Source organism: Mustela nivalis (genome assembly GCF_964662115.1).
Source record: "Mustela nivalis genome assembly, chromosome: 10".
NCBI lineage: Eukaryota > Metazoa > Chordata > Mammalia > Carnivora > Mustelidae > Mustela > Mustela nivalis.
In genome coordinates, this window is record NC_139029.1 from 6745773 (window position 1) to 6770820 (window position 25048).

Below are 25048 nucleotides of genomic sequence, written 5' to 3' on the forward strand. Positions count from 1 at the left end.
TCTCCTTTTTTTATTTTTATTTTTTTTTTAATTTTTGTTTGATTTATAAGGTCTCTTCTTACTTCTTGTTAAAAGCCTTTATTTTGGACCATGACTGTTTGCATCTCTATTAATTAACACAGCTAATTTGGAATATGGATAGGAGGGGGGAAATGAAGATATGTAGGGGTCCCTCACTCACTTCCCCCAAGAAGGAAAGAGGAGGCAGGCGGTGAGTGGGGTCTCACTAGACACCTGTGCAGCCAAACACACGGCTGAGACACACTAACCTGAGGCCTCTGTGAGCCTCCTTTGTCCTTATTGGCCATCTTTTTGGGGGTCTTGCAAACGTTATCCCATTTCACAGTATGGGCGCTCTGCCTCTCCTTTGGGAATTACAAAAGGCTGAGGAAATATTTTTAATGAATAAATACACACAGATATAAATAAATAAATATATATATATAAAAATATAAATGTTAAAAGATAACCTTCTGTACTCTTTTCTTCCATTCGCTTATATGCATATACTGGGAAATCTAGTGAACCCATAAACTGTGGAGTAGAACAAAAGTCTCGAAGGCTGTCATTTGCTGCATTTACAATATGCAGATTGCAATTCCAATTAGATTGAAACCTCTATTTAGCAGAGTGGTTTTGTGAAATAAATAACTTTTGAAGAAGGCCTACTACATATAATAAATACCTATTTTTCCTTCACTTGCTGGCATCGAGCTTCCTGCCTTCCACACACTTGCCCTGAAGTGCTGATTCAGAAGCAGGCGGCATCTTTGGGCTCTTTACAGAAGAAATGCTTCTCCCTTGCTTTCCTGGCACAGAGATTTCATCCTTGATTTACAGGGCTCAGCTTGTTAGCGCCGGCAAAGGGGAGATGGTGTGAAGGTCATTATGTCCGTTTTGTCCTCTCGGGGAGAGAATGAGGGTGTGTGTGTCTCCCTGTGTGCATGCGGTGGTAGTGGTGGGGTTCCGGTGCCCCCCCGTTCTGTCCAAATGAGCCAAAACACAGCCAAACTCTTGTTTCTCTTTCCCATCCTCTCTACTACATGTCGTCCAACAGGGGGTGAGTGATTTTGAAAGCCTAATTCAGAATTTCAGGAAGAGTAGCGCACCACCTAGTAGAGAGCTTCCTCGCGGTGCCCCCCCCCCCCCCTTCATCCTCCTCCCCTTCTCAGCCCAGGCGTGACAAACTGGCGGGTAATGAACAGATCAGGTCCTCCTATTAGGCAAGTCCCAGGGCTGGAAGCTGCTCTCGCTCTGTGCAGGTCCTTTAGTAGCTCTGCGTTGTGGGTGGTGGTGCTCTAAGTGGCCCTAGTAGAGGGCAGTGAGTGCTTTGGGGAAAAGCGAACAGAACGCTCTTTGGAAGAGAGAGTGCTTAAAAGGGAGAGAGGGGGCAGTAGGTGCCCAGCTTGAAAGCACCTGGTGAAAATACTTGGACTTGCACGGTTGCGGTCCTGAACACCGCTGCCTGTCTCAGCACCGGTCCTCTGGGTTATAATAGGATGCCTGATTACAAAGAACATTTTGAAGGCCACTTAGTCCCAGATCGGGCTGTGCATTAGGCGGCTAATCCTTTGCCGTAACGCTGGACTAGAATCGCAAAATTGGAAGTGAGCCGTGTGTTGTGTTCCAGCTTTGGTGGTAAATGATTGTTACAGGTGCTGCCCTGTGTGGCTCTTTCTCAGCTCCCCAACTTCTCTTTCCCCAGTGGAAAGAAAAATTCATTGTGAGAGTGTCTTCTTCTACCTACTAGTGACTTTTAAGCATGACTTTTCTACTTACCTTATGTGGCTGCTTTTCTCATCTTTGTGATTTGAAATACTGACATGTAGATTAATATAGTAACATGCAGGAGGCTACACATAGGCTCAGGTCCTCGGGCCTGGCATGTTGGAGCAGAAAGAAATACCTAATTGCATCAAAACCACTCTAAGTTCATATATGTGGAACCCATCAAGCTGAAAGCATCCAGACAGCATCTGCTGTTATCAAATCACTCGCGAATTCAGCTAATTAAAATAGAGCTTCATTTTTCTGAACCATTGTTTGGCAGGAATTCGAAACGGGTCTAACCCAATTTCTGCGTGTTTATGAGCCTTTATTATATCAGAGGTACTTTTCTGTAAATGTACAGGGCAGCGTTAAATGAATTGACCCGCGCTGTATTGCTGTAGACGCACTGTGGACTTGCTAATGATCTCTCCTCCAGCTTTCTGGTTTCCAGACAGACTCCGGAAAGCTTCATGCCCTCCTTTTATCCTCTGCTCCTCCTCCTCCTCTTCTTCTTCTTCTTCTTCTTTTTTTTTAAATTTTTAGTTTTTAGCTTTTACTTTTGAATGTCTTGCTTTTTTTTTTTTTTTTTTTAAACAGGACACACTTTACCTATTTGCTCCCTCAATGTTTGCTTTTTCCATTTCTCCGGTTTTCTTTCTTCCTCCCTTCCTGTTCTTCCTGTGCTTCCAGGGGATGGGGTTTGCCCGCTCGCGAGTTCTCGCTGTTCCCTATTCCTTCTTCCCCGTCCCTTGCCTCTCCTCCAGTCTCTTGCCTCTGACATTCTCTTCATCGCCTTTCCTGGAACCTTCTTTCTCCTTTTTCACCCCCTCCCATTTTTCGCAATAAAACGTTCTTACACCTTTGTCTCCACATGCAGATGCAGATTAGGGCAGAAAGTCGGTGCCTCTGGAGGTAGAGGCATTGGCTGGTGGGAGGTGACGTCAGCCCGTTTTGTTTCTCTGAATTTGCTTGCATGCTTTATTTTCGGTTTTTAAAAGATTTTTCAAACCACATCTACTCTAGTTTATAGTCTAATAATCTTACTTTGAAGATCAAAAGTGTGGTATAAATGCTAACTTATTTTTCCACGTGACACTTCGGCGCGTCTCTCGGCGGCCTTAGTTCCATTTTACAGATGAGGAAAGGTAAGCACCTCTTGGAAAGTTACCAAAGAAGTTGGTGACTGAGTTAGCATTAGAACCAGGTCAAGTTTGGCTCTGCTTCGTTGACGATCCTTCCTTATCAGAGCTTACTCTTTGCCCTTTAAGAATCCTTTGTCTGCCAGAAAGGGCGAGAGGAAGCTGCTCTGCTTTTTTGCCCTTCTCTTCGTGTGCTTCCTTTTAGCCTTATGAAGATTTTTACATTTATAGTCTCTAGACGTTAAATGAATTTCTAGGTAATGCCTGGGAAAGGAGGAGGCCAAACCATTTACGGGCTGGTAAAAACCCGTCCCTTACAGCAGAGCGCTCTCTTTTTGCTTCCAGCAGCTTCCAGTAAGTGGGTCCACGTCACGCGCGCTGGCCCCAGTGATCAGAGCATTGTAGGAAGCATTGCCTTATTTGATTGAATTTAGCCATTCGGGAGTGACGTGTATATGAAGTCGTCTCTTGCATTACTGTGGCCTTTATTATTGCTAATGCATTCTGACATTACAGGTGTAGCCTTGGCCCTCCCACAAAGGGCAAGGCTGCTCTTACCAGGCTTAAGAGCAGAATTCATGAAGCTGTTATACAGTGAAACTGGTGTTCACATTTAGTTAATAAGCAGAGTAAGGGAGATGCTTTTATGGGAAAGATAGCCAAGTGACAGAGGCCTTTCCTAATTTCTCATCCAGCATTGTTTCAAAAACTAGATCTGTTATTGTTTTCCTACAGAGAATGGGGCCGAATGGATAGAAGGCTTAGGAAAGTAGATTTCAGCTCTGTTTAAGGAAGGACTCCTGAGGGGCACCTGGCCTTCTTAGTCAGTAGAGGATGGGACTGTTGGTCTCAGGGGTGTGAGTCTGAGCCCCGCATTGGATGTAGAGATTACTTAAAAAAAAAAAAAAAAAAAAAAAAAGACTCCTGAAAATGAATTGACAGCCTCTTGAGAGTGTGTTCTCTTGTTTCTCTATTTTATCTGTAAGCATTGAAGTGGAAGCCCATGATCATTTGTCTAGGTTGTTGAAGAGAGGGGAGTCTTAGGTCATATGAGGGACCAGATGGCCTAAGATCCCTTTTGACCCCTTTCCTTCTCCTGGATTGTAACAGCAAAAGCCTCATCTCCGCTTTGTTGTACCTGGTTTTGTAAGTGCCTGGTGTGCTGTGTGGAACCGGTGGGTGCTCACCACGAGTCATTATTTAGTCTTGGGCTTCCTGCTTCTTAATCCGACTTGAATAAAAACTGTTCTTGTTTAGTCCAGGAAAACCACCATCTCTTGCTCCCTCCTGGATGAGTCATTTTGGACAGGCACAGGGAGATGGCCATCCGGATCCAAACAAAACACTTTGAAACTTTGGGCTGGGAATGACATAAAATGGGTTATATACTTTCTTACTTTATTAGGCAGAGGATCTGGAATGTAATTTAGTCCTCATGACTCAGTATTGCCATTGTAGATATAAATGTTTATATTGTGTTACAAGTGTAGCTCTGCTTTCAAAAACTGTTAGACTGTGGACATGTTGTATGACTTCACCTATGCCGAATGACCCCCCAACTAATAAACTTTTTGAGTTTTTTATTTGCTTTCTATAGATGTTTCTCTCTTGACATTTGTTGCTAGGCTTCTTCCACGGTCTGGTCTTTGTCCCCTAAGTGTATCTCTGTTAGCTGGCTTGTTTCTCTTTTCTCATTTACAGTATTAAAACTGCAAATGGCTATCAGATAACTAAGCCTGTATGTAAATTAAGTTGTAAGTAAGTGGTGTGAGTAAAGCTTTGCTAGGTCCAAAATACGTGGAATCTGTCATTTCTTTTTTGACAGTGGCGATTTTCCCTCCTTTTCCTTCTCTCCTTCCTCTTCTCTGTTGGTTTTCTTGCCCCCCCCCCCTTTTTTTTGATTTGGGTGAGATTAAAGAGCTGAGCTCCAGAAGGGTTGGGTCTTATCCTTGACCCTCCTTGACCAAGCCCGTATCCCAGGGTGAGGTATCACAACAGACCTGCCGCCTCTGGGAGTCAGCTGAGAAGTGATAGAGTGGATGGCAGAAGGGTCCAGAAGGTGTCTGCATAAGCTCTCATTTTACGGAAATGAAGGAATGAATCTACGGCCGGAGTGGGACTTGAGGGGCCGGGTCTGAGGACATGTTAGTGTTAGGGCTGGACTCTGTGTGCAGGTGTCTTGAGACCAGCCTGCTTCCTCTCCTGCCATCCTGCCAGGTTCCGTTCCTTACCAGTTTTGAGCAGAATGTGGGTGAATGAGGAAATACAGGGTTTGTGCAAGGTAAAGTCATGGAGAAAACCTCTCTGCTGGCTAGGAGCAAGTTCAGATGAAAGTACATAAAACCAAAAATGGTTTCTGTTTGTTGCACTGTTTGGCTGTGTTTGCACTCAAGGCTGATATCGATATTGTAGGAGAAGCTTTAATCCTTTCATTCAAATTTACAAGAAATGCTGTTTCCTTTTAGTTAAAAAAAAAAAAAAAAGTCCAAGAGAGCATTTGATTTGAGGAACCAAAAGTCTAGAAAATGTATCCGGGAGTCCTCGTCAATTTGGGGCATAATGAAATATAAAAAATACTCAATAAAAGCTCCTTTATTACTTTAACTGTTTAAATGTGGAGTTTTTAGCCATCAGGTTAATGTTTTGGTATCATTTTTTTATTTGATTGTGAGCACTTTTCCAGGTAGCTCTGCCACTCGGGCGCTAATCAGATTCCCACAGATGAATGGTGCTAGCTGCAGCCTGACATCACCGCAGTTTTGCTTCGACATTATTTTATTTGGTTTTCCTGTAAAAGTTAATAACTCTGTGTCCATGTGTGTAAACAGGCAGGAAGAGGGAGAGAAAGGACAAGGAGCAGAGAACGGTGAGCGAGGTCTCAGGAAGCTTCTGCCACACTGAGGAAATGTAGGGATTTCTGTGATTTCAGAGTATCTCACCCTCCTGGTGGGGCGTGGAGAACCGAAGAAGGTTGCAGAACAAGATGGTAATTCATGATCCTTCAGATAACAAAACGTGAACTTCCCTGTTTCCCAGACAGAGCTGGAAGGCATTGGAAAGGAGCTACTGTTGATTGAGAGGGGGAGGAGCAAGGTGCTCAACAGAACTGATTTGCTTAATGGTGAACATTGTTTAAATGTTGCGTTAATTGTAAGTAAATGAGGTACTCATTGTAGATGACCAAGATTGGTAAGAACATCAGATGATCTGTCCATCAGAAGTGGGAGGTCTCTAATGAGGGCCTCGTGGCCAAGGTGGCTCTGGTGTCTAGTAGGCTTCTCTTGAATCTTTTATCTTTAAAGGTATATATTTTTTTTATTGGTAGCATTGTTAATAATAGGAATGTTCACGATGTTTAGTGAAAGATAACAGAATGGTTCAAGGCCATGATAATTACCATTTGATTCTTCCTGTGGATTTCCTTGCTGAGCTAAAAGTTTTTAAATTGGGGCTTATCAGAGGAGGCAACTGGAGTGATAGTGTTTGATTCACTCTCTTTTCTGAGTGGCCTGTGGGTACAGATCTGACAGTGGGGGTAAGAAAGTTCCACAGCCCGTGTTTCAGTGCTTTGAGAAGACCTAAGAAGAGCGATGCCTCTTTCCCCATCTGTGTCCGAGGCATAGCTTGACTTGCTTCTCTATTCTGTACTTGTGGCATCGACAAGTTCCTCCTAAAGTCAGCTACAGCAGCGTGACCTACATCAGATATCCCTTTCTTAGAAGATAGAAGCTGGCCACCAAGTTTCTTATCTCTCATGGATGATAGATAGCCAGAGTCAGTTCAACCAATGTGGCCCATCTCTGTGGACGGCCTATTCCTGTCTGCTCTCTGGGGCTCGTGTGCTTGGGGAGGAGGGTGCTTTTCCTCTGAGAGGAGCTGATTTCATTTCACTTGTTTCTAGAAACTGTTTCTAATCCCTATCATCTTACTACAAATTTGAAGATTTTTGAGTCTGCCAGTATAAGGAATCATACTTTTGGATCTCACACTTTTGTTTTTTTCCTCTTAGGCTATAAAAGAACCTAAATTAATGGCAGAAACTAGGACTTGGTCTTCTGTTAGTACAGATGTTAACTGTTTACTTACCTGGGCTCTCCAGCAGATGTAAGGGTGATTTAAAGGCTTTCTGCGTTTGCCATTCTATATTTATTTATTTATTGGTATGCAAAATATTTTACATTTAAAAAAAGATTTATTTGTTTATTAGAGAGAGAGCAAACAGGAGCAGGAGGGGCAGGGGGGAGGGAGGGGGACTCCGAAGCAGACTCTGTGCCCGGGGTTCGATCTCATGACCCTGAGATCATAACCTGAGCCAAAAACCAAGAGTTAGAGGCTTAACTGACTGTACCACCTGGGCAGCCTGCATACAAGATATTTCAAATAACACACTATCCTGTTAAGCAATATCCAGTCTCAAGGCCAAGGCAATTGCACGTGAGTTAGAATGGAGTCCAGGCGGCCCAGCTGAAAATTCCTCTTTATTTTCTTTCTTTTTTCTTTTTTTGTTTTGGAGGAGTACAAATTAATTCAGTAGGTTAAGAAGGGAATGCTCCATGCAAAGAGGGCAGATCAAGTACAAAAGCAAAAAATTACAGCCTAATGTCACAGTGTGGAAAGAGCTAGACCTTGTCTCTCCTTTTGTGTGTGGCATTGCTCTAAAGAAGAGCTAGAGGCATACTGGCTTCTGTTACGAAAACAGTTTTCTCTCTTCTTTTACCGCTGTCCGTCGTCTCTCTGCTTATTCGCTCAGTCCCAGTACACGCGTATAGTGGTACCAGGACTGTTGACTTGCACTCCCTGGGAAACAACTGTGTGAACCACACATCCGTGCTTACGTATGGTTCCTTTAGTCCTCAGACTACGGTCTGCACTTGTTTCCTGAGGTACCTTCGTCATTTTCCCCGCATGCCCTTCAATGACCTTATGTCCTACACCTGAAACACAGATTCTTTTTTGTTTTTTATTTTGTTTAATTTTTAAAAAGATTCTATTTATTTATTTGACAGAGATCACAAGTAGGCAGAGAGGCAGGCAGAGAGAGAGGGGGAAGCAGGCTCCCTGCAGAGCAGAGAGCCTGATGCGGGGCTCGATCCCAGGACCCTGAGATCATGACCTGAGCCGAAGGCAGAGGCTTAACCCACTGAACCACCCACGTACCCCCCCAGATGCTTTTTTTAAAATAATTTTTTACCCCCTTCACCCGTTTCTTCTATCCTTCAGCCCCTGTCTCTGGCAACTACTAATCTGTTCTCCCTATCTATGAGCTTGTGGTGGTGGTGGTGTTGCTGTTGTTTTAAAATTTTATTTATTTATTTATTTGAGCAGTGGGAAGGGACAGAAGGAGAGGGTGAGGAAATCCCAAGCAGACTCCCTGCCGAGTGTGGAGCCCAACAGGGGGCTTCCTCCTGCCACTTTGAGACCCTGACCTAAGCTGAAACCAGGAGTCTGAAGCTTAACTGACTAAGCTACGTAGGCATCCCTTCTTTGTTTGTTTGTTTGTTTTTATTCCACATATAACAGAGATTATATGGTATTTATCTTTGTCTATCTTCACTGGGCATAATACCCTTGAAGTTCTTCCAGGTTGTCAAAGATGGCAAGATTTTGTTCTTTTCTTTTATGGCTGTATAATACTCCTCCATGCGTGTGTGCACTTGTGTGTGTGTGTGTGTGGGGAGCAGGGAGAGAGAAGGAGAAAGAGAGAAAGGGAGAACACACCCATTGGACACTTAGGTTGTCTCCATAGCTTGGCTATTGTAAATAAGGCCATTTGTCATTTTAAACTCTTTTCTTGCTGTCTTTGCATTCAAACTGTTTCTAGGCTATGTCTGTTTCTATTGTATTCAAATCTATTTTTTAATATTATGTCTTTCAAGTTTTTTTGTAGCATGCCTGGTAGGAGTATCTTTTAGTGATACCTCGAAGGTTTTAGTGTTGTGTTGTATGTGGGGTGACTGTAGACAGAATTTCTTGGTCCAGAGCTTTTCTTCCGTGGAATCCAGGAGCCCATCTCATTGCCCTCTGAGCCCAAGGTGCTAAGCCAACCTAAAGGGGCCCTGTCCTACACGGCCTGAGGGTCATCCCTTCGGTGTCCAGCCTCTACCATCTCTGTCTATGCCATAACCTTTGTCCCCTTTCTAGTCGTCCCACATCTCGATAACGCATGACTGGAGAGAGCTTTGCCAATCTCCGTGTGGCCCCGACTTCAAAAGTAGGGGGACGTGAGGCACATCTGAGAAGTAGTGGTGTTGGGGAGCCCTAACCTTCAGAAAGCAGAAAATTCAGCCTGCAGTGGAGAGGCACAGGGAAGCAGAAGCAGTGGTATCATTAGGAAGGTCCTGGGGACTGAGTGCTACATATTTTTAGTGTTGGAGTCACCGGCCACCGTCACTGAGTGAGCTCACAGTTCTCCTAGGGAGCATCTTGGACACTGAGTCATTACATTCCTTTGGAGTGATTCAACTCAACAGCTTGACACCTTCATTAATTTTACAACACGAAGCCTGGGTGCTCTCTGCTTCCTCTTTAGCAGCGCAGGAAATTAGAGGAACATAGAAAATGCAGAACCGAGGGAAACTGGCAGAAGGAGCAGTCAAGGAGCTGTTGAAAGACACCGTGTTAAGGACTTGAACTCCTTGCCTTTTCTTGGTATCTCTTGGGACCGAGCACCCAACTCTTGCCACACATCTCTGGCACATAAACCTTTTATTTCTGTTCCTGGCACGCCGGCTGGACCTCCGACTTGCAGCCAGCTCGTTGGCCTTCTGCGCTGAGGTCACTGCTACCGTGATCCGTGTATAATGGCATTTTCCTTCTCTTTTCAGTATGGAGGCTATTACAGTTTCTTCTCTAAGCAGGACTTCAAACAATTTGCTGCCAGTTGGATTTCAAAGCCAAGGAAAAGGCAAATGTCATCCTTTTTTCCTCCCCTCTTTGGGTAACTGCTTTGTTGGTCGCATCAAAAATTAGAGGGGCTGCTATCTAAATTCAGGTGGGGAATGCATGGGGACAAAGCATTTAAATTTGCTTTTCTTTCTCCCTGAAGGAGAAAATTCTTTTCCTTCTCAACCTTTCCTAAAAAGGAACTTTGATCTTCTCAACCCAGAAGCAAGGGTTTTCATTTCCTCCCGGGCAAGCGTGTGCACTCCGGCCCTGTGTGCGGCAGGCATGGTGACAGGCGAGCTGGCGGCACAGCTCCTGCCTCTCAGCTCTGCCGCCAGCTCCCCGTGGGCTGCAGGCTGGCACCGGAGTACCCTCCAGAGTCAACCTCGCGCCCTGAAATCACTGTCACTTGATAGTAAACCACGCACGTTGGCTTGAGATGCTTTTTATTTCCACACACATTTCTGGAAGAACTAGTTTAATCAAATAACAAAACAATGACATGGTGACAGGCAGTTCATGCAATATTTTTAACTCGGGCCAAGAAGAAAAATGTAAATGCAGAGGTATTTCACTTTGAAAGGTAGTTTTGGTGCACACAACGTTGCCACTTTTCATAAAGGCTTTTACTACATATATCAGTGTGTTTTAAGAGAGACTAGGGTCAATAATGCGTGCTTTGGAATTCCCTAAATACAGATTTACACAGCAGACCTTAAAAATATTATGTTCTATCATGTCAACTCTCATGCACTCCTACCAGATACGTTTTATTTCCTTAATGTGAAAAACAAAGGGACAGAGGAAAGTAAAACAAAGGAAATTAGGGCCCACAAGCTTAATTAGTATAGGGTTGGAACCCAAATCAACAATGGGAAGGACACAGTGACAAAAACCAGGAAATTCCAAGTTGAAAGAGAAGCTCCTTCCTTTAACTCCTTGAGTGCTGGGGCGCTTGCTAGCATACTCCTTGCCCAGGTGCAGGAGGCTGGCTCTAGTACAACGCACTGTCTTTAGCTTTGAACTTCCTGGCTTTTGTTGACTTCCCCCTCTCCTTTCCCCCCTTGATGTAAATGAAACATACCTCTGTGTGTGTGTGTGTGTGTGTGTGTGTGTGTGTGTTAACTGTAGATAAATGGGCTAGAAGTACCTCTTGATTTTGTAACCCTTAGAGAAGGAGAAAGAGTGAAAAAAAAAATTCCTGTCACTGTCATCTGTTCATTTTTAATGAGCAATTTTAAAAAATTGAAAATAAAAGAGGAAAATGAATAGGTGTTGAACCAGCCCGTGATATGTAAATGCCAACTAGTAATTACCTAAAACCTCAATTTTCATTCTGTTTCATCTTGCAAAACATTTCATTTTCCCTGAGTGAAAACACTTCACTGGGGCTGTGCGAGTCAGCGGGGCGGCTGCCCCTGGCCTGCGCGGCCGCCGGCTCCGGCTAGGGGGCACTTTGGCTCTGCGCTTGGGCTGCCCGAGCGGCGCGTCCACCTCAAGGTTATTCCCCTCTTGCCATTCCAGTGGTTTTGCTCCGTGCGTTCCGTGGCGCCCCTCCCCCCGCTCCCACTAGTCTGGTTTGGGGAGCCTCGTTCCTCCTTGTCCTTGCACGGACGGGATCGTATTGAATTTTGGCTGACCGAGCCTTCCTGTGCATATTAACTTTCCCCTCACCTGCCTGCGAGCCCCTCGGCTTCCGAGGGGCACCTCGCACTCTTCAGAGCGGCTTTCTGCCAGGCCCCCTTCCTCCCTGTGGGATTTCAAAGGCAGCAGTCTCAGTTTTTATGTTTACTGCTGCTGCTTTTTCTTCTTTCTTTTCATTTGGGCGACTGGGGGGAGGATGGGGGTGCGCTCCCCCACCCCCGCCCCGGTTCTGAGCTCACACTCATTTGCTCCTGTTTCGTACTTAGAACAAGGGTTCTGACGTTTCTTTGGCAGGCTCATAGATTTCCTTTCGTTCTGGTCTAGGATCTGACCCCTGGTGGGTGCATTCGCGCAGCGTCTCGCTGTGTGGCTCATGGGTGCCCCTGCTCCTAGGGCTGTTTCCCTTCTCAGCCCCTTCCCTAGCTAGAAGGAGAGCAAGGAGGCTTGAAAGAGCCTGAGATGGGTGGCTGCAGATTAGAGAAGATTCTGGATGCCGAGAGCCAGAATTATGTTGTCCTAGGACCCTGGATCTCAGAGTGCTTTGCCTGGAATCTCAAGGAACACGGCCTCTTTAGTGAGATATATAGCTTCATAATTAGCCCGTTGCATTTTTTCACGAGTGCTAGCATCAGCGTTCTACGATGTGTTTCTCTGATTAACAGCTGCTTTGCAACTATTTCCTTGTGCCACCGATGACCATATTTGTCAAGGAACTCCTGACAGAGTACTGATTTCTTACTAAAATGCAGCATTTCTGTTTGAAGAGGGTGCTCTCACTCTCAGTACTACCCAGCTTTTAAAGTCAGTCCTTGTTAAAACTCCAGTTGGCTTTGGTCTAACGCTTGTTAACAGGATTCTGGGTATCTATCTACTTTAGAGCTCGAGCATAGGAACCTTTCACAGGCAATTTAATCTTCTGAGCAGCGCACGTGCGGCCGCGCAGCCTTGGGAGTGGGGTTTCCGGGCCACACATCGGTCATTTCTTTTGCCCTCTGGTTGTGATCTCTCTGGGTTAAAAAGGACTTGGCTTTGGTTGTTGATGTCATTAATTTTTGAATATTTTTAATATTTTAAAATGGCTAATGAAGGCTCACAGTTTAGGAGATAGATGTGTATGTAGCACACAGGAGTGCTGGAGTTGGTGGCATTCCAAATAAGTGTCACTAGAGACAATGCATCCGGTTTACATGTCAGGTGCAAAGTGCTCAGGCTTCCTCACACCCCAGGCTCGTTATTAGGCAAGCTCTGTTCTCCCGTCCCCTGGTGCAGAAAATAAAGTGTGTGTTCTGAAGATCACAGTGTGCAGGTCTTTTGTAGGAGAGTGGGGAACACAGGGGAAGCACCTCTCCAGTGAGGACTGCCAGAACCTCGATTCTTCTCACCAGGGATTACTTACCCTACACAGTGCATTTAACAGCACATAGTTCATTGTAGATAGCCGCCGAGTATACCGTATTCCATTGATTTACAGTGACAAATCCTAGACTCTCAAAGAAGGATCTCGCAATTGGCCGATCATCTGGGGTCCATAGGGACCTTCAGCCCCAAGTCCCCTCTTCCTCCTGGATGCAGCGATCCCTCTGGCACGCCCAAAGTGGAGGTGGGCAGTCACTTTAGTCACAAACAGGGAAAATGACTAAATCTCACCAAGACTGAGGAGTTGGTGGTGCCAGGGTGGTTTTTATTTTGCTTTTTGGGGGAGGGAGACAGAAGATAGGGTCACAGGAATAGGAGTGGCAAGAAACTTTGCTTCTGTTTTCTTCTGAGTTCGTCACCTGTATTTTTATGACTCCAGCTCCTGGTAATTCAAGGTGCATTCATTAGGAACTCTCGGTGCAAGAGGAGGGGAAAGGAACGCCGATTCCACGTTTCTCGTGGGCTCAACAGCAAGTGGCTTCCCACAGCGGCATCAGGTGCTTTGCACCAGAATTTTCCCTGGCTTGCTGCACTCCCACAACATGTGCAATAAAGTTCCTGTCTCCGTTTTACATCTTTGACATTGAGGCGGAAGATTTGGCCTGAATTTATGTAATTTAGTTGGGCACAAATATAACCCATGAATAGTCACATTCATCTCCTAATTAGAAAATCAAACGATAATACAGGACAGGCTGCAGGCACCCCATCACGGCGGCCAACAAAAGCATGCTGTGTGTGTGGGGCTCTGCAGAGGAAGAGTCAGTTGAGTTGCTTCATGAAGTTAATGAAAAGTGTCCAACAATGGGTGAATGAAAGATGCAGCGAGGGGTGCTGGCAGTTATTAGTGTGCTAAAATCTTTGCATTGTGGGTAAAGATTTGGGGGAAATCTTGGGCCATCTGTAGATGAATCAGCGGGCATATAAAATTCCAGATTGGACAGGCCTTTCCCCCCTTTTGTGGCGCCAGGGCCTCGGGCGGTGGGGTGGGGTCCGGGGACGGGAGGAGAAAAGAGTAGCCAAAGAAATAATTAGTGAAGGCGGAGCGAGGTTTTCCCGTGGTCACACTTACACGGAGCTGCTTCCCTGGGTATCTTTCTTATTCAGCACATTATGTTGAGGCTGTTAGTTTGGATGCTTTATATTTTTGCATCTGGCGTAGCGATACCGCTGCTGTTAAATATGTGATTTGCCTGTCGCCTGCATTTTCAGACAAAGATCAAGAGGAACATAAACAAGCCCCAAATATACTTTATGTAGGTGTTTGGCAGTATGATTTTATATGGCTTGAAATTAGTGAATGGAAACTTTAAAAGAAATTGTTCATATTTTTGCAAGTTTGAAGTGTGCCGGGACTTTGTCAAATTCCCGTTAAAATAAATACGTCAATTTCATCTCCCTTCCGAATTCATTTATCTTGCTTTTTTAAAAGGTGTTTTCTACTTTACCTGATGTTTAAATTGGATTCGCTCGTTTATGCTGTTCTTTGCTATATCCCCCACGTTTTTCTTAAATGAATTACTAATGACAGAGCACTCCATCATTCCCTCTCTACAGCCACTTTAAGGAAAGCATGGTGATCTAAACCTTTTAACCTATTAAAGATGATTTTTCCCAATTGAATCAGACCCACCACAGGTGTAATAACTAATCATTTAAACTACACCTGCTATTATGTATTTTTAAGCCATTATGCGTGTTGGATAGATGATAATTCATGTTTATTGCATTGTCCGATGGATCCGTTTTGCCTACACTAGGCTGATTAATGTATTTAAAGAAATAAGAGATGCAATTTTTAAAAAAAAATTGATGGAATGCGCCAAGCACTGCATTGAGTGCACCATTAAACCCATCAGAACTTTGCTCTCTGACCAGAAATGCATATACCAAGGACTATATTAAAAAAGCAAGGTGAAACCTGTGCATTTTAGTGGTGGGATTCTGTTTTCTTTCTCTGTCATGGAAAATTTTGGAAGGATGAAGGAAAGGTCGATGCTTCTATGGGTGAATGAGAGGAGCCGTGCCGTTAATATCTGCTGCTTGAGGCCTGCTCATCCTCGTCCCCCCGACAGCTGGTGCACACGCCAGCGCGCGCGCTCTCTGCCGCATGATACCGGTGCCGTGATTGTCTTGTGTGTAGAGGTGTGTTCTTCCTCCAGAGGAAGAACAGTCATCCCCGAGCCATGTGAACCAGGCCAGTGGCCACTGACCCCGTGGGGCCTGTGACTGTGTAGCTGGTCCACTCCTTCCTGGACGTGGGCGTCTCTTCCTCTTGTCTCTCACCTTCCCCCTTCCCCACGTCCTCTTCCCACTTCTCCTCTTCCCACTTCTGCCTCCCCTTCTGGTCCAGCTCCTCTGCTTTCTCCGCCTGTGCCATGGCCACCTTCTCCCCTGCCGTTCCGTCCCCCGTCCCCTCTTCTGTTTTCCTCTTCTTTCTCTCCCTTCTCCCACCGATTCATTAAAATGCATCCATTTTGTCGATGTCTATCAGATTTTTCTTAGATTTGGTACCACCCGAGGGGGGTGCATGCGGAGTTGGGTGTCTAGAATCTGGAGCGTCGGTTCCTCTCTGGTCCAGAGCTGGCTGGCTACCGCCGCAGCTCATGATGGGCGCTAAGAGGTTCTCAGTGCTGGACGGATGATAGCCAGTCTCCAGGAACATGAATGTGTCTTATCGCCGCCAGGCCTGCATCTGAAGGTCTGGGACACCTGAATTCATCCTTCAGGGTGAATGTCTCGGGCAGCCTCCAATAGAGGGATTACAGGGGAAGGTACATAAGGGAATTGACCTGGCTTCCCCCCCCCCCCATTTATCCTCGTATCTTTTGTTACCAGAGAGGTCTGGCTGGTCTCAGGATTAAATTCATATAAAATATGAGGGGAATACTTGTGAGTTGTCGTCCTTTGATAATCACAGTACTTTGTGTTGAGTCTCTGGATAGCTGCCACCCTGAGTCTGAAGGATCTTAGAAAAGTTCCTTATATTTGGTCCCTTACAAATGTTTTCTTTCAACAGCTTGGGAGTGCACGCCGCGGTCTGTTGACTCTACCTGTAACGCGAGACTGTATTATTCTTTTGGTGTTGATGAGATGAATAATGCCAGTCATTTAAAATGGCCCCTTTCCTCTGTGGGGCAGGTTGTCGTGTCGCACCCATTGCAGTAGTGCCTGGGATGGAGCGCACACCAGTGACGTGCAAAACACACACATCCTGTGGGCCGGGTGGTGTGAAGGCTAATACCTTCAGTGGTTTTCCTTCCACCCCTTCCTTGGCTTATTTGCAGATATGAAGATTTCATTAAATAATATCATTACCAGAGATGGGGGAGCATCTGTCAGTCTGTCAGCTTTTAGTCATGAAACCCCAAACTTTGTCCTTTGAAGTCTCTTTAGTATCGAGCTCCGTTGCTAAGAGGGACCAGTGTGAATGGCCGTGTGTGCGTCGTCTCTTATGTAATCCTTCCCAGCCGGTCTGTGCTCAGCACTTTGCCAGGCTCTGTGGAGACAGCTTGGTCTCTTCTCCTCCGATGCTTGCAGTGTAGTTGGGGAGGCAGCCTGAACATTAGAAGACAGTATAATTATGTCTTCAATTATATGGTACACACTACGAGCATTAAAGAATTCAAGAGAAGAGGGAGATCAGAGATGGCTTGCTTACTTAGGGAAGGCTTCGAGGAGTTAGCACAGGCTATAAAAGGGCCGTGCTGGTGTGCGTGCGTGTGTGCGTGCGTGTGTGTGTGTGTGTACATGTGTACGTGTGTGTGTGTGTGTGTGTGTGTGTGATGTTTAAACTGGTAGAGGCGAGGAGACCTTTTAGAACAAGGGCATAGCGCGAGCGCAAGGATCGTAACATGGCTGAGCATCTCCAAGAGAGGGCTACCTGCCGAGGAGCAGGAGCATTCAGCTTGAACAGGGAGAAAAGGAAAAGATTATGGCAGGTCTTAAAAGCTAGGCTGAGGGGATTAGGTTTGATAGAAACAGATACAGGAAGCCAGTAGGAACTGACATAGTCTCTTATTTAGGTAGATTTTAAATGTGAGAAACAACTGATTATATATTTGACCACAGTGGTGTGCTTATTTCTGTGGACTTAGGATAAACTGGTGGGATTTTTAATCTTGAAATTCAGACTATTGAAGTTTACTTTTCTCTCTCTTTTATCTCCCCGACCAGATTGCCACAGCAGTGAAGTTTCTGCAGAATTCCCGGGTCCGCCAGAGCCCACTTGCAACCAGGAGAGCATTCCTTAAGAAGAAAGGTACAGGTTCCCCATGGCCATGCAGCGTGGCGTGCAGAAAGGGACTGGGGATGGGACAGATGGAAGCCCTGGTGTTGCTGGAGGGACCTTCCGTCGCTGTCCCGTTGATGTGGGGGTGAGGGGAGCCCCCTCAGTGGGAATGCAGGCTTTTCTCCTTACAGAGGAGCAGAGAGGTGATACTGTCCGAATGGCCCAGCACCAGATGTAAGGCCAACAGCTTAGCCCAGGACAGCCCGGCGTGGGCAGCAAGAAGAGGCCCACTGGATAAGACCGGAGGACTTCTGCTTCTGGTCCGTTCCTCTGCTAATACGACCCTGGCTACACAGTGACTAGCTTTAGGTTAGGAGGTCAGCTGCCTCAGTAAAGAATCAGGAAGAAAGAAATTGAAGGACGAGGGAAATGAGATGACTAAACAAGGTCAGGTTAAGGTCGAGCTTGGGGTCAGTCTGATTTACGGATTGAAGTGGTGAATTACTGGTTTCATGGTATTTCTGTAAGCAGGGATTAAATGGGTCTTGACAAATTCAATATTGTCCAAAGCAGAAAGAATCTCTTCTGGCTCTGTTGCAATTTAGGATTTTTTCTTGTTCTGTAAAATACAAAGCAAACCCCACAACAAACAAAAAAAGGAATGTGACTTTTTTACTCTTTGAACATCTGATTTTCTAGAAAGCTGGAAGGTTATGTAGAGGCGCTTATACACTATGGTGGGGGGAGCCTTTTCTTCCTCCTCCTCCTCCTCCTCCCCCTCCCCCTGCCCAGCTCCGGCAAACGAAACTCTTTTTCCTTCAGGGGCTGGAATGTCAGCTTCAGAATTCGAGGTTGTGAGCTTTAAGTCAGCTGTGGTTGGAATAGAAGATGGAGTGGTTTGGTGGCGTTTCCTTGGTCAGCCCCATGGCGTCCCACTGCAGAGATGCTCGCAGGACCATGTCCCAGGCCTGCACCCTTGGGGTCGGGGCAGAACGAGCCTGAAGCTCTCCACTTGCAGGCATCTGTTCAGAGGTAGCCTTAGGGCTGGCCTCTGTGACCCAGTTGGTGAGGGGCGCTGTGCATTTGCAGGCGGCATCGCTCTCGCCCCCCATCAGTGGGAGGTTATTACAATTTGGAGTGCGTTGGCCGGCCTCTCTACTCCGCAACCATCATGCCATAAAAGAGTTTTTCCTTGAAATATGTGTACCTATGGGGAGTAATTAATCATAAAAGCTTGGGGATTTCAGCTCTCTCATCAAAGCATCGAAGCCGGGGAAAGCTGAGCCTAAAAGCTGTGCTGATTACCCGGGGTAACCTGAGACAAAATCTATGGTTGCCGAGAGATCCTCTGCCCTAGTATATTGTGCGGTATTATAACTGCCTGATCTTCTCTCCCACTGACAATGACCAGTTATTCCTCATTTTCTCTCAAACGCAGCTGGGTTAGAATTTCATTTGCAGAAGGTATTTAGAGCAATTTAGAGACAAATGTCTCTGGTGTTTGCTCGGCACTTCCCCACCGCAGGCTTTGCTGAGCAGTTTTAGTATCGGGAGCTCCATCTAATCTGTTTAATTTTAATAAATCCCTGACTGGGAGAGGGAGAGGGAAAAAAGGAGAGAGAGAGAAACTCTGGACCAAATAATACTTCTTTTGAGTTAGTTGGCTGATAATTACTGTGGAGAGGAAACTGTTTTGTGCAATTATTATTTGTTGCTCCTTTAAAAATAACACAAAACGAAACTGATCGATTAGTTAACCCATTGAAGAGTGTTTGCCCTACACATGCCCCATTCTGGGCCCCGGGGACTCGGCAGAGAAGAGGGCAGACAGCAACCCTGCCCTTGCCAGGCTAACATTCTAAGGAGAAGGCAGACATTTAACCAACGAGAAAATGAGATCCATAGTATGTAGAGTGGCAGGTGCCACGGAGAAAGACAATGCTGGGTGCACCGGGCTGAGGAGCACCAGCACCCGGTGGTGGGGAGGGGGGAGCTCTGGCTTGCACACCTGGACACGGCCACCGAAGCACACCTCTCCGAGAGGAAGATGAGTACTGGCCAGTGTGCATGGGTGCAGTTCCTCCTCGACCCCTGATGTGGGTGAGAGCTTTTAGAATTTCAGGCAGCAGGAACCCGGAGAGGCCTCCTACCCTTCTTCCTCTAAAGAGAGCCACAGGAGTCTACCCTGCGCCTCCGTCCAGAATCACTGGCCGTAATCACCCATCTCCATTATCCTGTAAAATGCTGCTTCAATCAGTAATTATCTGTTTCCGAGTTGAGTCCCAGTAGGGTTAGTTCTGGCAGGACCTTTTCTGGGCAGAGGATTCTAAGATTTGGAGTCTGGGGAAGAAGCGCCCCTACGTGGATTTACACTTCACTTTTTAAATTTCCAACTCTTCGGTGGGTCAGGTATGCTTGGTCCGTGGCTGGTGCTGACGGGGTGAGGGAGGAGGGGCTCTTGGAGAGGAGCCAGCGTCTCCCCTGTCCCTAACAGTGCTTGGGAAGGAAAGAGAACTGGCTGGCTGGTGTGTAGGGGCGGGGAGAGTGTCCTGAGGGGAGGGACCAAGGTTCTGGCATCCTCCCCACGGCTCCCCGCAGGGCTCGTTGCAGGGGTGGGTTTGGAGCGCTGGCTTTGGGCGAGCTCACAGCTACTGTAGTCTTGGCTTTTCCTAGCAAATGTCACTTCAGGGAATTGCAGTGGAGCACTGCCTTGAATTATAATCTTGACTTTCTTTTTTTTAATAAACATCTCTTTCCTGAAAAGGCAAATCCAATTTTGTTTTTCTTTTAATATTATTTAATATTTAATATAGAAATTGAGGTCCCTGTAGTGCATGTCAGTTCAGTGGAAAATGAGGGTTACTTTAGGCACATCAGCTGAGTTTGTTTTAATGTGAAGCCTCAGCCCGGAGCAGGGCTGCCGCCTGCCCCTGTCACTGACAGGTTACATGTTGTGCTTTCTGATTCGGGGTGCTAGGGGCACCGGGGGCAGGCTAGTGGGGAGTGGATGGAATAGGCAGGCAAGAGCGTTGGTTTGCAAAGGTCTTCTGTGTTTGTGGCTTTTTGGTTTTGTTTTGTTTTTGTGTTTTGAGTTCTCTCTTAGATGCTTTAAAGTCTGAATATGGAGTCAGTAATGAGAAACATGAAGTCATTGCGATCATTAATCATTTTCCTTGAAGTTTGTACTGCCATTTTGTGTAATTTACAACATTTCTTTCTTTTATCGGGAAGTTTTTGGATGGAAGAGAAAAGCAGCTGTTCCCCTTCGGAGTATTAGAATAAACGTTTTTGTTTTCCTTCCAAGCACTGGATTTTGCAGGCGGCACCTCAGCCACACAGGCAGCCGTGCATGAGCGTCACAGGACTGTGCGTGGGGTTTATGCCCTCCTGGAGCTGGACCACGTACGGAGGCTGTTCTCACCAGGCAGGCATCATGTCTGGGCTTTAAGTGGGCTGCAGTTCAGGAGGTTAGAGCAGCTTATAAACAGCCATAGAATCGGTCCAGAAAGTTGAAGGCTTGGACAGTGTTGTCAATAGGCTTACGTTGATTTGACACCCTGTCCGACCACAAAGTGTAGGAGGCAGGCTGCTTCCAAACACGTCAGCAGGCTGAGTGTAAGTGGGTAACAGTGATGCCTGTTCGTTGTAGGGGGCATAAGGGGAATAGGTGGGGTGGGCGGGGAGGCAGTGCTGCCGCAGCTTACTCCTAATATATCTGTTGGCAGAGCAGGCTTCTAGAAAAACGAGCATCATTCACTTCTGTGTAATCCTTTATAATGGGGCCTGGGTGGTGTTGGGTGAGACTTGAGACTTGAGATACACTTTCTCAAGTGTGTAAGTAAAGGGCTGTGTTCTTGCTCATCTCATAAATAGTCCAGGGGGAAAGGAAAACTAAACAAAAGAGACACACCACCATCCTTTCTCATTCTAAAAGGTGAAACAAGATCTTATCTTTCTTCTGTTCCTGGAAGCGGAACCCCTAATAGCAAAGCCGCCTCCTTGCTGGAAATGAACTTGAGGAAGAAACCTGATGGTCTCAACCTTGGTAGTGGGGTAGAGGTGAAGGGCTGATCTCGATGGAGTATTTCAAGGGGGAGTAAATTCTTACACAGATTTCAATTTAACTCTCTTTTATTACTTTTCTTTTTTATCATTTACGTCCATTTCATGAGGTAGTTTGCATGTCCTTGAATGGAATCTCGTTACCATGAAAGCTTTTTTAGCATTGATTTCATAACAGTCTTAATTTAATAGCTCCGTCATTACTGAGAAGCTCTGGGAGTGGGGCCCTGGCTTTCCAGGTCACTGACCTTTTAATTACAAACCTTGTTCTGATGGCCAGGTTATCGACTGGACAGCTCCCAGCTTGTGCCCCCAGGATGAGAACGAAAATAACTGTTTCCTCCCCCATCTCCAGGAAAAAAAAAATTGTAACCTCATGTGTTTCTAAAATTAATTTTCTCCTTCAGCTTTACTTTGTAATTAATTCTTTAATGTGTCTTAGTGAAGCCAGAAGTATTTTTATAACGCTGTTTTTTCTAGAGCTTGGGTCCAGCAGAGAGCTTGAGGGGGCAGGGAAGGAGGACCCCATGCTTGGCTGTGGCCCATTTCCTCACCCTCAGAAACTTCTGTGGCTGAGCTGGAAGGCAGGGTATTGGCTCTGTGAGGGATTGTCTGGCCCTTCTGATTCTTTCTTAATGAGATGTGGATTGTGGCATCGAGACTCAGATCCATTCCTACATGTGCTGGAGTAATTGTGTCTTTTCTGTCATGGACATTTTATTTTATTTCTCTGGTTTTTTTTTTTTTTTTTTTTTTTAAAGTAATCTCTACCCCCAGTGTGGGGCTTGAACCCACGACCCCAAAGTCAAGAGTCATATGCTCCACCGACTGAGCCTGCTGGGTGCCCCTAACATGGACATTTAAAAAAAAATTTTTTTTTTTAAAGATTTTATTTATTTATTTGTCAGGGATAGAGGGAGAGAGAGTGAGCGAGCATAGGCAGACAGAGAGGCAGGCAGAGGCAGGCAGAGGCAGAGGGAGAAGCAGGCTCCCTGCCAAGCAAGGAGCCCGATGTGGGACTCGATCCCAGGACACTGGGATCATGACCTGAGCCGAAGGCAGCTGCCTAACCAACTGAGCCACCCAGGCGTCCCTAACATGGACATTTTAAAAAGATGCTCCCCTTCTGGGCAAAGACGGGGATTAGGTGATTTTTCTCATTGTCTTACCTCTCTGTTAGTCAGAGATGACTGGAAGAAACAAAAGACCCGACCTCGAGAGTTCCGCTCAGTCATGAGGTTGAGCTGAATTAGATGATCCAGGCTCTCTCTCACTGATGATGAAGAGGGAAAGAAAGAGGAGAGGATGGTGGCTGGTGAGTAGGGTGGCCACTGGCTCTGGTTTGCCCCACACTGTCGTGGCTTTAACACTGGAACTCCTGTGTCCCGGAATTCCTGTGTTCCTTAGGCCTGGGCACACGGGTCACCCCACCCCGGCAGGGCAAGCCTTACCCCAGAGCGTGAGTGACCCAGAGAGACAAACTGGGTGTGTTTTAGGAAGCTGGAGGAAGAAGCTCACCAGCAGTCAGTCCCCGAGAGTCCTGCCTGCAGTCCAGTGGCATTTCCTCAGACACTGCCTGCTGTCACTCCCCTGGAGCCCGGCCCGGTGTGGGTCCCGTGCAGAGAGCCTCTGGGGCTGGGGCCGCGCCCTGCAGGCGAGTGAGGAGCTGCCGGTGCCCGAGCAGACAGTACGGCAGCCTCGGGCTTGTTCCTGAGGATGATTGAGCACCTCCATCCATCTGTTGTGAACGGACCGTCTTCCTTCCCTGCCAGTCTTGCATCTGCAAATCCGTCGCCTGCTGTTCTGGACCAGCCTATCCATCACACTGACTGGTGTTCCCCCCATCAATTTTCCTGCTCCCCTTGTTATCCAAACTTGTCTTAAACTCCAGAGATTTTTTTCAGCATCCAGGCTGAGAGCTGCAGCAGTTAGACCAGCGGACGGCTGTAGAAATGGGGACGCCATGGCTTCCCTGTTCAGAGAGGGAGCTGGTAGCACTTGTTCCCCCAAGAGTCACGTGGTTCCTACACTTCAACCTACCACGGGGGACCACAGCCCAGAGGAGCTTTGGTGGCGGGGGGCGGTGGGCAAAGCGCTTTTGGATTTACCCAGTTGCTTTGAGGTTTTTCCTGAAAATGAAGAATTATTCCTCTTTTCTTAACCTTGTGTGCCTGCAACAAGACCACAAGGAAAAGCAAAGTGACGTTATCATGTATGGTAACAGTGGTTTTGGAGTTTTGTTTTCTTTTGGAAAGGTAAGCTACGTACATGGCTTCAGATATTAAAACCATAAGGAAAGATATGCAGTAAAAAATTAGTCTTCCTTTTGTCTCTTTTTCCTGTCCCCCTCATTCTCTTTTCCAGAGGACGCTTCTGTTTATTCACAGTTTCTTCTGTATCATTCCCAAGATCATCTATCCATATAAAAGCACGTTAATATTTATTACTCCTCTCAGAGAAGCACAAACACTTTAAATACAGTAGTAGCATATTTTGCACTTCACCTTTACACTTGACATTACATTTGGGCATTCATTCCACATCAGCACCTACGGATCGGACTCATTCTTCTCAGTGGCTGCGTAGTACTCCAGGATGAGTGTGTATCAGACGTTTTTTTAACCAGTCCCAAATTAGTGGACATTTAGATTGGTTCCTGCCTTCTGCGAACGCCCCAGCGAATATTCTCGTGTCGACGTTGTTGACCCCGTGTCAGCTGGCATGATGCTAAAGTAGAAGCGCTTTGCATACGTGAGTAGGCCAGGGTATATTTTTCTTGCTTAAGGTTTTGTGAGACTTTGAATAGAAAGAATACAGAAAGAATATAAAACTGTTTTCTAATATAAATGGGACTATAGGTAGAAAGAACTTAATAAGAGAGAAAAGGCTGCGTAGCAAATTGTCGTTAACCCTTAGCACAGATTTGGATTCTGAGAGGACGTTCTGGTCATTGGTTACAGGAAAAAAGCTTTCTAAAAGAATCTTTTTTCAGCCCCTTTTTGAAGGGATGTGGGCTCAGAAATTTACTTTTTGATGCAAAAAGGCATTCAAATAAATGGAAAGCTTCAGAAACTTGGCTGCCACCTGTTCCAAATGGAACACACGGCTTAGTGTTCTTTTGTCGTTATTGGACGTTTTACGGGTCTTTGGCCATTGGTTAGGTCATTGGTCTTTATTCAGTACCTGTTGTGTGCAGAGTGTTACCAGGTTAGGCATTCCCTGAGAGAAGAATGAAGCACCTGTCTTTCACAGTGTAAGAGGCTCCTTAGAAGGAGGCGGGGACGGGGGTGGAGTGCCTCTGAACAGTGTCTACACGGAACCACAAAGGGCGCCAGAGTCTCAGTGAGAAGGCGGCCCTGTCCGACCAGGACAGACGGGCGTGTAAAGCTCGCTGGGCTGTGAGTCCCTCGAGGGCAGAGACTGTCTCACTCATCCCAGCTTCCTCCATTGCCAGCGGAGTCAGCCCCAGTGTGAGGCTAAGGCTAAGGAGGGAGGGACTGGGCAAACTAGGCATAGGAGGTGCCTACCAGGACGAGTTGCAGAGGAGGTTCGTTTTTTCTTGACTTGACAGCTGCACACAACTGTTCATCTCCGGCGCACACGTAAGGCGGATTCAGGACTGCTAGCCTGTTCACCGTCACCAACTGGAGTATGGTGTTTGTATGCAGTTCTTTTTTTTTTTTTTTTTTAGATTTTATTTATTCATTTGACAGATCACAAGTAGGCAGAGAGGCAGGCAGAGAGAGAGAGGGGGAAGCAGGCTCCCTGCTGAGCAGACAGCCCGATGCGGGGCTCGATCCCAGGACCCTGGGGATCATGACCTGAGCCGAAGGCAGAGGCTTTTAACCCACTGAGCCACCCAGGCGCCCCCATATGCAGTTCTTTTTGTCTTTAGCCTTGTAGT

At 46.3% G+C, this 25048-nt stretch overlaps 1 protein-coding gene across 2 annotated transcripts in view; it reads left to right on the forward strand.

Moving 5' to 3' along the window:
• Window positions 1-25048, forward strand: part of PEX14 (peroxisomal biogenesis factor 14) — a 138542-nt gene that overhangs the window by 33086 nt on the left and 80408 nt on the right. For both annotated transcript variants that reach the window (XM_082685379.1, XM_082685378.1), the window contains exon 3: window positions 17028-17112. In XM_082685379.1, coding sequence (XP_082541505.1) covers window positions 17028-17112 — 85 coding nt within the window. The remainder of the gene's footprint in view (window positions 1-17027; window positions 17113-25048) is intronic.